The sequence below is a fragment of the Sabethes cyaneus genome, chromosome 1 (assembly GCF_943734655.1).
Source record: "Sabethes cyaneus chromosome 1, idSabCyanKW18_F2, whole genome shotgun sequence".
Lineage (NCBI taxonomy): Eukaryota > Metazoa > Arthropoda > Insecta > Diptera > Culicidae > Sabethes > Sabethes cyaneus.
The window spans coordinates 107,085,841-107,103,365 of record NC_071353.1 but is presented as its reverse complement, the minus strand read 5'-3'; the positions used below and the strand labels follow the sequence as shown (position 1 = coordinate 107,103,365).

The 17,525-nt window shown below is 41.5% G+C and overlaps 1 protein-coding gene across 1 annotated transcript; it reads left to right on the top strand.

Moving 5' to 3' along the window:
* Positions 1-735: 735 nt before the first annotated feature.
* Positions 736-13,266, top strand: LOC128746066 (uncharacterized). Its single transcript, XM_053843116.1, has 4 exons — positions 736-3,828; positions 4,081-5,850; positions 8,516-8,761; positions 13,174-13,266. Exons 1-4 carry the CDS (start codon positions 736-738, stop codon positions 13,264-13,266), a joined length of 5,202 nt encoding a protein of 1,733 aa, XP_053699091.1.
* Positions 13,267-17,525: the final 4,259 nt, after the last annotated feature.

Here is a 17,525-nt window from a genome sequence, read left to right as displayed (position 1 = left end):
GAACCAGCACCAACCGCACGCAAGGAAACGATTGTGGCTGACCCGTCCGCAGAGCGAACGAAACTTAACCTCGAGCTACTGAAAGAACAACAGGCATTTGTTCTACGTGAGATGGAATTAGAGCGCAAAATGGAGTATGAAAAAAGGAAGCTGCAAATAGAGAAGGAGGCATGGCGAATGCGATGTGACCTGCTGGCGGGCCAGTGCGAAGGAGTCAGCAACCAGGCAATCGATTTGCCTTCGAGTTCGAGAAGAAACCCGCAACCATCGCAGTCTATCGCCGCGTCCGCCCAACGTACCCCGTTGCCCTGCAATTTGGTTAGTGACGCAGTGACTGTTCCAGTACCCTCGACGATCGCTACCCCCGCGGCACCTTACCGAGGAATTGACTCCTTGGGGATGCTGCCGGCAATATCAACTGCACCAGCAAGGAGTGTTCATCCGACCAATGCATCATCGTAACCGTATGCAGTTGCACCGATGCATAACTACAAGCACGATTTTCTACTCGGAGATGGCAGAGGTCATCTGGGGTCATCGACACCTGTGACATCAGTGACGTCTGTGCCGTGGGCCGATCCATCGACAAGCTATACTGTTCCTACTCAAGCGTTGCCGGCTACCATAAGTACTATAGGTTTGTTTGGAACAAATGTAAGTCAAAATAACAATTTCCTAGGCTTAGCCAATCAAATACCTGTAGCGTTAGGACAGACACAGTTCACACAACACTCAATGTTTGGTGCAGGGTCAGTTTATCCGCATGTGAATCAGACAAACACAAATACACCCTATATTCCTGTAACCGTATCTCAATATATCTCGAATCCTTTTCAAAATCCTACCATCAGTCAATCGATGCCGGTAGGTAGTGTAATCGATCAAAGTGTGCCTACATCTCGCCAGTTGGCTGCCCGGCATGTTATGCCGAAAGAGCTTCCCATCTTTAGTGGGAGCCCCGAAGAGTGGCCCATGTTTTATAGTGCCTTTTATACGTCGACAGAAGCTTGTGGTTACAGTGAAGTGGAGAATCTCGGCCGACTTCAACGCTGTCTAAAGGGCAGTGCATTGGAAGCTGTTCGTAGCCGTCTTCTACTCCCGTCTGCAGTACCGCAGGTGATGCAAACATTGCAGCTTTTGTATGGACGACCGGAACAGATAATTTCTGCTCTTCTCACAAAAATCCGCGACGTCCCTACGCCGAGAGCCGACAATTTGAGGACTTTGGTTACTTTTGGAATGGCAGTACAAAATTTTTGTGATTACTTGGTGGCAGCTGGGCAAGTTGCCCATCTTTCAAATCCATTGCTCTTGCAAGAGCTGATCGACAGGTTACCGGCGCACCTGAAACTGGACTGGGTAGCATATAAAAGGCAGTTCATGGTGGTTGATTTGCGTGTTTTCGGTGGGTATATGGCAAATTTGGTAACTGCAGCGGCCGATGTCACCCTTACGCTTGAGCCTAGTAGTACTAAGGCAGGAAAAGCGGACAGAGTAAAAGGGTTCGTCAATGCTCATGCTACGGAAAAGGTGGAGCCAGTGAAAGTGAAGTCGGAACCATCGAAAGCGAATCAGATACGGTGTTTAACTTGCAATGATCCCGAACACAGAGTGAAAGAATGTGAGACTTTCAAGAAGATGAGCACTGACGACAGGTGGAAGGCTGTACAAACCCACCAGCTGTGCCGAATTTGTCTTGGTAAGCATGGGAGGAAGCCGTGCCGTTCCCAGATGCGGTGCGATATACAGGGGTGCCAAATGCGTCATCACCCGCTATTGCATCGTAGTTCTTCAACATCGACAACAACGAGTGCATCGTCCAGCCACAGGGAAAATGCTGCAGCCCGGAATCAATCTGAGGGAGTGAATGCGCATCGCGACAACCAGAGTGAGACGATGTTCCGTATTCTACCGGTGACTCTTCACGGTAACGGAAGGAGTGTGGATACATTTGCCTTTATTGATGAGGGATCATCCGTCACGCTGATGGAGAAGTGGATTGCAGATACGCTTGATATTAAAGGCGTTCGAAAACGTCTTTGTTTGTCATGGACAGGCAATGTTACTAGAGATGAGGAGGATTCGCATCAAGTTACGGTCGCAATATCAGGATGTGGAGCAGATCGCCGATACAATCTCGAAGGTGTTCGCACTGTTAGTGCACTGGGACTTCCAACGCAGTCGCTTCGATATGGTGAATTGGCTAAACAGTATCACCATCTCCGGCAGCTACCAGTTGTTGACTACGAGTCTGTGACACCAGGAATATTAATTGGCGCGGGACATACAGTATTGACTGCTACTAAGCAGCTCCGAGAAGGTCGGTCGGGTGAGCCTATTGCTGCAAAAACCCGGCTAGGTTGGGCTGTATATGGACCAGTGAAAAGAGAGATGCAAAGTCGCAGTTACCATCTCCATGTTTGCGAATGTACGGGGGATGCCAACCTGCACGAAATGGTTAAACAATACTTTAGTGTGGAGAATGTAGGTGTCTCGGCTGATAGCGGACCGGAATCTGAAGACGAAAAGCGGGCTAGGTTGATTCTCGAACGTACGACCAGGAGAGTCGAAGGAGCTTTCGAGACTGGGCTATTGTGGCGACATGATCAGGTGGAATTCCCCGATAGCTACGGAATGGCAGTTCGCAGGCTACAGTGTTTTGAGAGACGCCTGAAAGCGAACCCTGCTATTGAACAAAACGTTCGACGTCAAATTGTGGAGTATCAGCAGAAAGGGTACATCCACGAAGTGACGCGAGAGGAGCTCGAATCAGCGGATCCATGCCGTGTTTGGTATCTACCCTTGAGTGTTGTGCAAAATCCGAAAAAGCCGAAAAAGATTCGGCTTGTGTGGGATGCTGCAGCTAAGGTCGACGGGATTTCGCTGAATAGTATGCTGCTGAAGGGACCAGATCTTGTTGTACCGCTTCCGACAGTGCTTTGTGGATTTCGAGAACGAAGGATAGCAGTGGGTGGCGATCTGCAAGAAATGTTCCACCAGGTGAAGATACGATCAGCGGATCGTAATGCTCAGCGTTTCCTCATGCGGGATAATCCGAACCAGAAGCCTCGGGTCTTTATCATGGACGTAGCAACGTTCGGTTCAACGTCCTCACCGTGCTCAGCGCAATACATAAAAAACCTGAACGCTCAGGACTTCATCGATCGCTACCCAAGAGCAGTTGAAGCAATCCAGCGACGACACTACGTCGATGACTATCTGGACAGCTTTGACAGTGAGGAAGAGGCGTGTCGAGTGGCAGAAGAAGTGAAGATAGTGCATAAGAAAGGTGGTTTCACCATGCGTAATTGGTTGTCCAATTCTAACGAAGTTCTTCGACGGGTCGGGGCAACGGACGGTTGCCGTGAGAAAGCTGTTGAAGCAGACAAGAGCGGACGAGCTGAAAGAGTCCTAGGAATGTTATGGGCATCCGAATTAGACGTTTTTGTATACGCGAATGGACTTGATTTCGCAGGAATCGCTCCGACCAAGAGGGGCATTCTACGATGCGTAATGAGTCAGTACGACCCACTTGGATTACTCTCGCATTTCTTCATCCACGGTCGGGTTATAATACAAGATATCTGGCGGACGAAAGCAGGTTGGGACGACATCGTCGGCGGGGAGATTCTTGAACGCTGGCAAAGATGGACAAGCTTGTTCGATATGCTACATAACGTGAGCATTTCCCGCGCTTATTTCCCAAGTGTATCATCCGAGGAAATTGAGGACTTGCAACTGCATATCTTCGTTGACGCCAGCGAAACGGCTTACGCCTGCGTAGGCTACTTTCGCGCCAAGATTCGTGGCGAGTTCCGCACTGCACTGGTAGGAGCGAAGTCGAAGGTTTCACCGTTAAAATCACTCTCTATTCCTCGGCTAGAGCTCCAGGCTTCCGTCATCGGTTGCAGACTTATGAAAACGTTGATGTTGAGCCACAGTTTGCCGATCAGACGGAGAGTTTTCTGGACCGACTCGAAAACAGTTCTTGCATGGATCATGTCTGATCATCGACGCTACCGACAGTTCGTTGCTTGCAGAATTGGGGAGATCCTGTCCAAATCCAACACTGAGGAGTAGAGATGGGTACCCACTAAGGAAAATGTGGCAGACGAGGCCACGAAATGGGGCAAGGGGCCAAACCTGCTCCCAGATAGCCGCTGGTTTACCGGTCCTAAGTTTTTGCGAGAGCCCGAAGTGTCGTGGCCACAACAATACGCAACCGAGGAAACTCCAGAAGAACTGAAACCATGTATGGTGCAGCACATCGTATCGCAGGACGAGTTGATCGAGTGGAGTCGTTTCTCTAAATTTGAGAGAGTTTGGCGTGCACTAGCATATGTGCATCGAATAATAGGAAACATGCGACGGAAGCGACAGAGAGAGCAACTGCAACGCGGCCATTTAACGCAGGACGAGCTGACTGAAGCCCAGGACACGGTTTGGAGTCTCGTGCAAAAATATGCCTTTCCGGAAGAAGTTAAACTGTTGACAGCAGTCGCTGGGCAAGGTTTGCCTGCAAAGATCGGAAAATCGAGCCGAATCTACAAGTTATCCCCCTTTATGGATGATCGTGGAGTGATTCGGATGGATTCTCGACTATGTGCTGCTAGTTTCATGCCCTTTGAAGCAAAGTTCCCAATTATTCTGCCTAAAACACATCCTCTAACGATCCTACTGCTAGACTGGTATCACAGAGCGTATCTTCACGAAAATACAGAAACGGTGATCAACGAGATAAGGCAGCGGTTCCATGTACCGTCTCTGCGCACCCAGCTTCGTAAGGTGGTGAGATTGTGTATGTATTGCAAGGTGAAGAAGGCGAAGCCATGTATTCCGCGGATGGCACCACTTCCGGAAGCGAGATTAAGCCCGTTCGTCAGACCGTTTTCGTTCGTTGGGCTTGATTACTTCGGTCCTATGCAGGCCAAGGTGGGACGTTCACTCGTGAAGCGATGGGTCGCATTGTTCACGTGTCTCACCATACGAGCAGTGCACCTAGAAATAGTGTACTCACTGTCCACGGACTCCTGCAAGAAGGCTATTCGACGCTTTCTGGTAAGAAGGGGATCCCCACTGGAAATCTGGAGCGACAACGGTACGAATTTCGTCGGCGCCAGCCGAGAACTCGAGGAAGAGATAAAACGTATCAACGAACAGATGTCGGAAGTCTTCACTAACGCTAACACGAAATGGATTTTCAATCCGCCCTCAGCGCCACATATGGGCGGGTCATGGGAGCGGTTAGTCCGTTCCATAAAAACTGCTTTCGCAAGCCTATCGATCACCAGAAACCCCGACGAGGAAACCCTCATGACACTTTTGATTGAGGCGGAAGGAGTAGTCAACTCGCGACCACTCACAGTGGTTCCATTGGATAATGAGGCGCAAGAATCGCTGACTCCCAACCATTTTCTCCAACTAAGCTCACAGGGAGTAACACAGCGACCACAGCCATTGATGGAACGTGCAGAACCGACGAGGAGCAATTGGAGGCGAATGAGGTGTCTGGTGGACGAATTCTGGTACCGCTGGATAAAGGAGTATCTTCCTACAATAGCCAGTCGTAGTAAATGGGTGGAAGATCCGGAGCAGCTGAAAGAAGGTGACTTGGTTTTCGTCGTTGACGAGTCAACCCGGAATGGGTGGCTACGAGGAAAAATATTGTCTGCTACGAAGGGACTCGACGGACGAGTCCGACAAGCCTTCGTCAAAACTCGTAACGGAGTGCTACGAAGACCTGCCACGAAGATTGCTGTGTTGGGCATCGAGGATACCAACTCAGACGAAGAGAAGTTAGATAACGCTGGACGCAAGCAGGCTTGTGACCCGCGTTATGGGTCGGGGGATGTTAGGGGCACTACGCCTCTGCCTAACAGACCAATGCAGTGACAAACACTCCTGCTCATTTCATGTCGGTGACAGCCGAACGTCACAATTATACCACGATACATTATACCCCATTGTGTTCACTCAATCCATTCTTATACACGAGGCAAAGAAGGAAGAGGTTACGAATCTCAGTTTCTTATAATAGTTATACGTAAAAGTTTACTTGTTGGCAGACAGAATAGTAGCTAAATAGAAGAGACCAAAATTGTAAGGTATTTAATACATTTATATAAAATCTAATACTAATTGAATTTAATAAATTGTAGCTTTAAAGCTCCGTCAAACATATCTGCGACGCTGCTAAAAGGTGGTCCGAAACTGTCCCCAACAAATGGGCTTAGTAGTGTTAAAGTTCTACAGGAAAAAAACGAGTCATGAAAAAGTGATTCTGCAGCATGACAATGCTCGGCCTCACGTTTCTAAACCAGTATGGACTTACTTGGGAAGTGACACGCAACCCGTCACACCGTGGGATGAAACCTAAATCTAGGTGGACAAAAGTAATTACTCTAAAACCGTTAGTCCTAGGTATTTTTTGGTGTATATGACATTAGGGTGACTATCATAGTAAGCGAGTGCAAAATATAAAATTTTTATGGCTTAAGTTAGCTGAATAAAATGTTCAGCAACGTTAAAGAATATTAAATTTTAAGTAACTTTGCTGAAGAAATGAAAGTTCTATCTCTTATGGTTGATGGGCTGGAGCTATTTAAAGTTTTTTGGTCGGGGTTGACCTAAAAAATCCGTTTTTTCTTCATATCTTCTTTCGTGTTTATTTCTCACAAATCGTGCCTTCTGAGCACTTTTACATGAATGGAAAACGACTTAAACGACTAGACTTATTTTCGTTTTTTTAATCCATTCTATTTACGTAAAAATTGTGATTCTGGTAAGTAAAACGGTAATTTTTACTTCAATATTCAATACGGTCTAGCAAAAGAGGGCCGTCCTGAACCGATGTGATCTCAAATAATTTCGGAGGCCAATATATTGCTAATCATCTATACAAAATTTGATTTGCTGCTTTTGAGCAGTTTTTACGTGATGGACATTTGAAAAAACCACATTTTTTTAGAAAAAATGTGTGCCTGTAGCTTGAGAACCGAAGGAGATAGCAACTTGATTCCTTCAAACAAAGTATGCGTTTTCCATTCGTGTGAAAGTGCTCAGAAGGCATGATTTGTGAGAAATAAATACGAAAGAATATATAAAGAAAAACGGATTTTTAGGTCCACTCCGACTAAAAAACTTTAAAGAGCTCCAGCCCATCAACCATAAGAGATAAAACTTTCATTTCTTTAGCAAAGTTACTTAAAATTTAATGTTCTTTAACTTTGCTGAATATTTTATTCAGCTTACTAAAGCCATAAGAAGCAGCCTAGCAGCCTTTCTTGATATTGAACGAGCATTTGACAACATTTCACATTATTCAATTGAAAAGGCAATGAGAAAACACGGAATTAATCACAATATAATCAGTTAGATTCAAGCCATGCTTGCTAGTCTAGAAATTACTGCCCAGCTTGGAGGTATGTCCCAAACAAGGAAAACAACTAAAGATTGTCCTCAAGGTGGGATACTTTCGCCCTTACTGTGGTCGCTCTTCGTTGACGATCTGCTCAATAACTTGACTGACAAAGGCTTTAAGGTGATTGGTTTCGCGGACGATGTAGTATTTCTCACTAGAAGGAAATTTGATAATGTAATATCCAATAGAATGCAGTCTGCATTAAATTTTACAGTTAAATGATGCAGACAGGAAGGCCTAAATATAAATGCCTCCAAAACAACAATCATTTCTTTTACTCGCAAGAGGAAATACACCATTTCGAAATTACAACTCGGTGGTACAGAGATACAAATGTCGTAGTAAAGCATTTGGGAATAATATTGTACCCAAAACTGAACTGAAATGCACATATCAAACAGGTTATAAATAAGGCTACTAGTCAGCCATTGGTAAGAATTGGAGTCTTAGACCTAGTATGATACACTGGATGTATCTAACGATAATTAGACCAAGGGTAACCTATGCCTCGCTGGTCGCCCAAAACATAAGAAAAGTCAACGCAAACTAAGCTCGACAAGCTACAAGACAGGCATGTGCAATGATTTGTGAAGCTATGAGAAGTACCCCAACCAAAGCCTTAGAAGCAATTTTACACCTTCTTCCACTTTACCAGGTCGTGCAATTGGAAGCGGAAAAAAGTGCCTTAAGGCTAACTCGCTGTAGAAATATGCAATGGGGCAATATTACGGGCCATACCAAAATACTGGAAAACTTCCGTATTAACGAACTAGTAATAAAGAACGAAGATCGTATGGATAAAAGAACTAACTTCGAAATTCCATATAAAATAATAGATTCCCAACGCGAGACATGGGAACAAGGTGGTCCCGAAATTCGGGATGGTCCAATATGCTTTTACACCGACGGCTCAAAAATAAACAAATCTACAGGAGCCGGCATCACCGGTCCTGGAATAGATCAATATGTTCCCATGGGTAACTGGTCGACTGTCTTTCAGGCAGCAGTGTACGCTACTATATCTTAGAATGCGCCCATGTCTGCCTGAGGAGAAATTACCGACATGCAAACATTTGCATTTTCTCTGACATTTAGGCAGCACTCAAGGCGCTAAAGGCCGCAATGTGCAATTCCAAACTGGTGTGGGAATGTATTCTTTCACTGCGACAGCTAGCTCATAAGAACCTGGTCAATCTTTACTGGGTTCCAGGCCACTGTGGAATTGAAGGAAATGAAAAGGTCGATTTACTGGCACGAAAAGGATCATCGACAAGATGTTTAGGACCAGAACCATTTTGTGGATTCTCGTCAAGTGCTATAAAAACGGAACTTAACGAGCGGGTAAGAACGACCATTAAAGTAAACTGAAATGGCATAAACGGACTACGAGAATCAAAAAGAATCAAATCATTGCTTAGGCTCAACAAAAAAGACCTAAGTACAGTGATAGGAGTAATTACCGGTCACTGCCCGAGCAAACATCATCTCATGAGGATCGGCAAGCTCAATGGCTTGCCGCTTCTGCAATCTTGAGAGTGAGACCTCGGAACACCTACTCTGCGAATGCCGAGTATTGATACAAGGCAGACTGCGTATCCTCCCGATATCTGGAATAAAAATCCCATTGAAGTATGTACTCAACTCCATACGAAGTGCAGTATCGAACTGGGATACACGTGCAATCTGACACGGCCGTGAACTCGCCAATAGTGATGAGCCAATAGTAGGGTAAACAACCTATTTTGGACCCCATCAGCAGCTGTACATAATTTGTACGCTTTTATTTGATTTTGCTGTAAGTGTCCAAATTATGTACAGCTGCCAAAATACGTTCGTTACCCTATGCACTTAGATTAAGGTGGAGTATACCACAATAGATCTCTATTATTGGTCGCAGTGGTTCATTCTCCTACAAAAAAAAGCCATAAAAAGTTTATATTCTACACTCGCTTACTATGCTGGTCATCCTAATCCACCGAAAAATACGGAAGTTAAAATAACAAATTTACTCCGACCATACTATATACCTAGGACTAACGGTTTTAGCGTAATTACCTTTGTCCACTTAGATTTGGGTTTCATCTCACAGTGCGCCATATTCCCTAAATATTGTGCCGTCCGATTATTACTTGTTTTGTTAAATGGCACAAGGTCTGGCTGATCAGCAGTTTCGGCCATTAGGAGAGATCAAAAATGACTTGATAACCTCAAAAAATAAACACTTTTGCCGTAGTGTTATTCGCGCCGCTGCACAGTGGGACGGCTTGAAAAATAGGCGGACATCAGCTTTTGCGGCGACACTATTAAGTTTTCCAGTATTGTCTTAAGTATTGTATTGAAGTTGGCCTATTATGTTATTTTATGTAATTTTTGCGGCGACACTATTAAGTTTTCCAGTATTGTCTTAAGTATTGTATTGAAGTTGGCCTATTATGTTATTTTATGTAATTTTTCAAACGTAAAACGTGATATTTTAGTCGCAGTTTGCTCAAATGTTCCACCGTGTTCCACCGTGACATATACATGAAATGAAAGGCACTACATCACAACACTTAAAATCGCTTAGGATGGCTGCGCATACTTACGCCTTTTTGAAATAAATCACCTTAAAATTGACTATAAAATTATATGAAAACTGCAACAGCTCAAAATCCCATAAAGTTAAAGCTTCGCTCTCTTCAGCAAAAAGATGTATTTTTACTATATCTTAAACTTTACTGAACATCAAAACTACGTAAAAATGGAAATAAGCAAGTAAAATTAGGAAAACTGATATTAAGGGGGTTTGTTATTGTGTAGCTCAATATCTTTTTTTCCTTAAGGGATAGAAACTTTCTTCCTTCACCAAATACTCTTTAAATAACGTCTTCTACCACTTTTCCTTAGAAACTGATTATTTTGGACCTAAAATAAAAAAATTAATTTCTCTATATATTGACCCACCCCCTTAATGAATTTTTTTTTTATCTAACAAAAAAACTAAATAGTTTCGCCGCAAAAGCTGATGTCTGCCTATTTTTCAAGTCGTCCCACTGTGCGCTGTCAGAAAAATGTCGACCAACGGGCGGATAAGCCAACTGTCAAACAGAACGAGTGAGAGTTCATTTTCCTATGCTGCTCCAGCGAAAAATAACTCTCGCTCGGTCTGTTTGACAGTTGGCTTATCCGCCCCTTTCAAATGTTGGTCGACAAATGAGAAAACCTTGTAGGGGAACTGTGGGTAAGACGGACAGGGTGGGTAAGACGAACAGGTGGTTGATTCTACCAGTTAAGCATTCAAATTCGTAAATGTTTTGATGGGCATCCAACCATCTTGCTATCTCATGATGTCTGAACGTTACCATCATCATTTAGAACTTTCCAATTTTGATAAAGTACTGAAAAACTAAAAATTGGAAATGATTCTGCGTCTAGATGTAGCTTTTTTCTTCCAACGGAATTAAGCTTTTTGAGTGGTTTAATTCCAAAATGTTGTCCATAGCATGAAGTATTTCGATTTAATACCTTTTCAAGTAACGTCTGCATTAAAATAATATATAATTTCATTTGCGTATGAAAAATTGTGAACGCTTTAAAAAATGTATAATAATGGGGTGAAATGAACAACTGCTAGTGTGGGTGAGATGGTCAGTGAACATATTATAACAAAATTGTTGATTTTGCTTCTTAGTGATTTCTCAAGCATATAAATGAAAATTTAACCGGCAAACGTGAACTTCAAACAAATTAACAGCGGCCAGGCATGAACCAGTTTTTGGAATGCTTGTTCATATTGCCGCTGCCAAACAATTTTCTATTTGCTGCCTCTAGTGGAAGGGAGTGGACCTCCCCCTTCATTTTTTGCACGCTACACCACCACATTTTACGTATTCAATTTGTTAAGGGTCACAAATAATAATATGTTCTCAGTTGGGGCGATTTACAATACCTGTCCATCCTACCCCCACACATTGTCCGTTTCACCCGCAGCACTAAAAAAGTTCACTTTTTCGGACCATTTTTAATACTCAAAATACACATTGAAAAATATTTTTTTTTAAATATTTCACTGCCTAGCTACTTTTGAAAACAATATATTGAACTGAAGTAAACTGTATTTAGGTTTTATAAATCATAAGTTCTCCATATTATATAGCTGTTCTTCTTAACCTCTTCGTCTTACCCACAGTTCCCCTACTAGTAAATATTTTGAATGGTTCATTTGTAACCACTTTTTTCACAATAAAGTTAAATTTTCATAAAAAAAACAGCGAGAATTTAGTTGTGTACCTAATATGATAAGATTTGATAAATTATTCATTGTTTTGCGGATGACGTCGATATTACTGAGATCGTTTGTAGGGATGTGAAAGAAGTTTCCAGGCTTGTTTTTGAAAAAGAAGCTGCAAGCTTTGAGCTCATCACTAACTGAAACTAAAACAAGACGCAGGGTAGCAAAAGAGGTAGTTCCAGCTGTGCTGGTGCTGAAGCTGGACGAAAAATGGCTTGAAGTGGTCAAATGAATTCACATTTATTGGTGCGCTTGTGACAAGTGCATAAGTTTTCTTAAGAACTATACAGCCAGAGGACCCAATACCCAGAGAGGGTCAAATCTAACACTTTGTAGGTTTCATTTGATCTTCACCAAACAAGCATGACGATTTAAATTCTGCAGAAATAGAATTTAGCTGAAAGCTCTTTCAGAGCTAGTAAAAATATAGGTCATTGTATGAAGTACATTTCTTCAGTTAGCAGCAAAGAAATTGTTTTAGTCTCTGAATCTGTTTGATTTTGCCTCACAAGTGCTTATTTGCATCATTTGCGCTTGTTGTGCCTGTAAGAACTTGGTTGTAGAAATTATTGTTCACTTTACTGTATCGTTTGTCATGCAAATGACTGATGCAAAATACACTGCATGTTTTTTAACCACATCAAAGCATTATTGTCATAATAATGCAGCAAAAACTTGCTTCTGCATCTGTACAAAGTATCGTCATATATTATGTATGGTCTAGAAGTGCAAACTATACAGTTTTATACAATCACATTTTCGGGGTCGCTTCTTAAAAATCGTTTCGTTGTACAAATTTCACACTGCTGCAACACGGTTTGCCGACAGGTTTTTCCGCATGCCCGTACACAATATTGGTTTTTTCTTCAACTGTCGTTTTTCGAGTCAATTATGCGAAATATCTTCAGCCGCGTTTATCACCAACCACCAGTCACTATTGAATTTCACTTTTTCTGCTATTGTCAGGTTGACGAGGTGGTCAACTCAACTACATTCCCTATCTTGTATTGAACACGAGCTATTGGATTTTTTAATTGGAAACCACAGTTGCACGTGCAAACATGCTGTTGGTCAAAGGTTCATCTGACCCATTAGTCACTGAATTCTGCTGTTGCATATCACCCGTTATGTTCGCCGTAGTGGTTCTTCTGTATCTTTCACTTACTACTGCGGCGATTACGGCGAATACGGTATACTTTGATTTCCGCTTTTCCAGCTGTGCAATCTGAAACTTCACCTGCACCGTCTATTCCGGATCGTTCATTATTATATCAACAGTCTAATCTACGGTAATCGGCAAAGCACAATCTGCATCGAGGGCACACACGGCAAGTGATCGACCGAGAATGGAAAAAACTGGGAATCAGGATGTGAAACTGAAAAATCGATATTTGAACTTTTTATTAAACATGCAGAAAGTCGTGCCTGCTGCCTGCTGGCTGATCCTACTCGGTCTCTTTCTAGCGCACAACTGATTCCGCAGCCAAACCAAACCGATCCGAACCGTAGACACCGTCAGGACCAGACCAGACCGTTCTACAACCCATCAGGTCAGACTCGACCCGACTGCGAATAATATGTGTGCTGCTGCTGTTGTTTCTGCTGCTATGTGTGCCTCTGTCAGCATGCTGTGCGCTCGAGTATGCTAACCAACCAACCCCTCAAGTATGTTGAGTCCTCTGTTTAGAGTCGGATTTCGCATTATATTCGAACTGAACTGTGAGAAGCGAAGAGGCAGAGAGAAGAGACTGCGTACGAGTGAGAGAAAATAAGTGAAAGAGCAATGGAGTGCGAAAACGTTGATTGGAAGAGTAGTTTTCGTATGTTTACAGGGTGGTGGGTGGTGTGCAGCGTTGCCAAGCCTAGTGGTAAAGCATTCCGTTTAGCTCCATTGTTGAAGTATAAAGGCTCCTGGGGTAGGATAGACTAACTGTACAATTCTGAATGTTATATTATAAAAATTAAAAATTATATATTAAATTGTAATATACTATTTCGCTAAAATCATACTGTGGATTGTTGATGGCAGTTCAATTGAATACCAAACAAATTGCAGACGCAGTGATTAACACTGAGTTCATTTTAGATATATATAATATTTTTTGTGAAATATAGTAAATAAACAGCATTATAAATCTCTATCAGAGAGATAATTGTAGTGCGCTCGAATTTTTATCAGAAAAGGCTGTAGTAAACTGTAAGGGTATGAAATGGGGAAGGTCACTAAGGAGAAATGCCCAACATAGTTCTAGCTATCCCAAGCCCCTACCTAGAGCCTTCACGTGGCCATACCTAGGAATATTCCAATTTGTATAATTAAGTAGCCAAGCTAGGAGGTCCTCGGTCGTCTGTTTTTCAGTTTCTGATCGTTCAACTGTAATTTAAGGCAACCATTGAACCATCGAACCACGACTTTATTTCCAAGTGTTATATTATCTAACCTAATATTTTTGGTACCGTCATCCGGGGATACTTGCAACACCGGGGTTACTTGCAACACTTCGGCGCATCGCGCTTTTGACAGCTCCAACGCATCTGTTTGTGAACATAACCATTTGCACCCAATGCAATTTTAAAGAAGGGACGTTTACCTTTTACCTTTGTTATAGTATATAACAAAGGTTTAGAAATTGGTCGAAAAACACGAAATTGATCCGAGGCCCGGAGGGCCGAATCACATATACCAATCGATAGAGCTCGACGAACTGAGCAATGTCTGTGTGTGTGTATGTGTGTGTGTGTGTGTGTATGTGTGTGTGTGCAGCTCATTTTCTATCGCCTGTTTCTCGGATATGGCTGAACCGATTTATGCGTTATTAGTCTCATTTAAAAGGTATTATTGCCTAGTATGTCACTATTGAATTGCTTCGTGGTCCGATGTTTCGTTTAAAAGTTATAAGCAAAATTGTGAAAACTATGTGACACGGTTTTCTCCGGAACCACATGACCGATTTCAATGATCTTAGTACCAAATGAAAGCTCTTGCTAAATTATAAAAATTTTCGGGAAGTTTTATTGAAAACAAATAAGTAGTTTAAAAGTTATGCTTAAAAACGTGTTTTGACAAGGTAATAATTATCGCCTGTTTCTCAGAGATGGCCAAGCCGATTTATGCGCTATTAGTCTCATTTGAAAGGTAATATAGCCGGATAGATCACTATTGAATGGTTTTTTGATTGGACTTTTAGTTTGAAAGTTATGAGCAATTGAAGTTACACGTTAAAATTTACAATACTTTATAGCGATTTTAACCAAGATAATTTATCTAGTTTCAATTGTTTTAGTATTAAACGAGAGGTCTTAACACTGCAAATGTATTTACCAAATTTCATAAGGATTGGTTCTACTGGTCAAAAGATATTTAAAAATGATTGATGAAATTTATTCAAGAAAACCTTAATGACCAAACCTTTAATTGGACTAAACCTTTAAAACAGAATAATATAGTAAAAATGTGTAATTTTTCAACGGATGTTTCTTTGCAGCAGTTAATTAATAAAATATAGCACATTTTCTTACACTTTTAGGGTGACTGTGAATCCACATAATAGGGTGACACAAATTTTTGTTTTTTACATGCGTCCAAAAAATAGCGTCTTCACAAAAATTCTAGAACACTAAAATAAGCAACTTTGCTGCCTATAGTAACTATCTATCTCTTACTGGTTGCGAAATTTAAGGATTTGTTTGAAGAAACCACTTTAAAATCAAGCAAAGCAAAGCCATGGGTGTAAACGTCCTTCAGAACTTGACCCTTCTTTATCGACAGACTTCGCAGCCGGTTATTAGAGTACAGGAAAATTACGGGGCTAGGGCAAAGACCCTATTAACTCTGTAGCGACACCGATCAGTCGAGATTCGAACATACAATGACTGGCTTGTTAGGCTAGCATTGTACCCCGAAGCTAACAGCCACTTTAAAATCAGTTCTGCTCAAAAATTCTGTACACGATGTTTTCATTGCTTTCCTATATTCTATAAAGTAATTTAGTAGGTTAAAATACACTCTGAAAATTGTTTATCGCTAGGATGCATATGGATGATAACTAGCACAGCGTTAACAAACAGTTGAATTAAATTCCGAAGACATGTCGATTTCTTTAGGATCATTTCCAGCTCAAAACGCTAAAAACAGTCAGTTTTTACTCGACTATTTTCGATTGGAATTGGAATTTGAATGTGAAAATAGTTTCTTTCTAAACCTAATATTTGACGAGCAGCATTCCAAAAGGTCCAATGTGCAAATGAAAGATTCTCTTTGCGACTCGTCTCTTACGGTTATTACGGCGGCATAAATGCACTTGAATGCATCTATTTTGCATGAAACGGTTACTGGTGTTATTGGAAAGCTTATCCTTTAGAATAATTGGGTTGAAATGTATTTATGCCGCCGTAATAAGCATAAGAGAAGAAACGCAAAGAGAATCTCTCATTTGCACATTGGACCTTTTGACATGTTGGTCGAGATTTCCAGGTTTATCTGTAAGTAAAAAATAAAAAGGTTTGACAAAACGGGTCTTTTTTTAAGAAGGAGGTACTACCACTAATCGTACCACTAATGGAGGTATCAATCGGCACCAAATTTAAGATTTTTGCTTTCTGATCTAAAATGAACAATCTGACAAAATTTGGTTCAAATCCGTGAAAGTCGATTACACGGTTATCGGATACTTAATTTTGAGATTTCACTTCTTAATAACTTGAGAACGGCTGGGCCTAAGAAACAGTTTATATAAGAATTTAGTTCAAAGTGATGCGAATATAATTTGACTCTGTCAGTTTTATGAAAATTACAAATTCAAATACAAATAAAAAATAATATTTCAACTGAAAATGCCTATGTCAAATGACATAAGATGGTCAAGGAACCTTTGTTATCCTTTCACCACTAGGTGGATTAAATCAGGTTTTTTTTAGTTAAGTTTAATCCATTACATCATTGTTTTGCTTGTTTTTATACGATTGGAAAGTAATTTCATTTTCAGAGTAGGAAAAATGGATTTGCGAAGTTGCGTCAGTTCATTGACATGGAATTATTTTTTATTGTTTGGTTCCTGTACACAATTAGTGCATCATATAAGCTAACAAATAGCAACTTTGAGCTTTGTTTATATTTTGAACTTACAAGGAAACATCACTATCGGTCACAGGCTTAGAGCTTAACCATATACACCATAGTGTACCCCTGTCGATCTAGAACTTCACTGCACTGCTCGTATAGGTGTAGCCTATGGAACTTTTTTGAGAAAACTTAACTTGAAATTTGTATGGGCATTTGGCTTAATGGAGGCGCATGGTACATTGTGAACATCAGGAACGTTCAAGTAACAGTTCAAAAAGAAAATGATATGGTTAGGAAAAGGATGATTTGATTACGCAACAAGCATTTCTAAAATCCTATTTTGTCCACGTGGAAGTGTTATTAAACTTTTCTCATACTGATAATACGTTAATTGCGGTTCAAGTTATTCGTTTACGATACAGGACGGTATTTTTCTCTCTATTTAACTAAATACGGTGGCATTATTGAGGCAAACGTTCAGAGATGTTTACAATAGTTTTGCTGCTGGATAATCGAAAAAAGCATTTTTCTTTACCTCTTCTTTGTTACGTATCATGTTGAATAAAACAGCAATTGGAAATTTGCAAATATACTCCAGCAAATCTGGTTTGATGGGCAGCGAAATTGCCAAGCAATAAATGAAGTAGGTTGCTAGGCGTTGGGAACAACATTTCGATACATTGTAGAATGGTCATCAAGATGGAGCGCTCAACAGAAATAGGACAACGACGGAAGATGATGGACAAGCTGTGGATCCACTAACTTTGAACGAG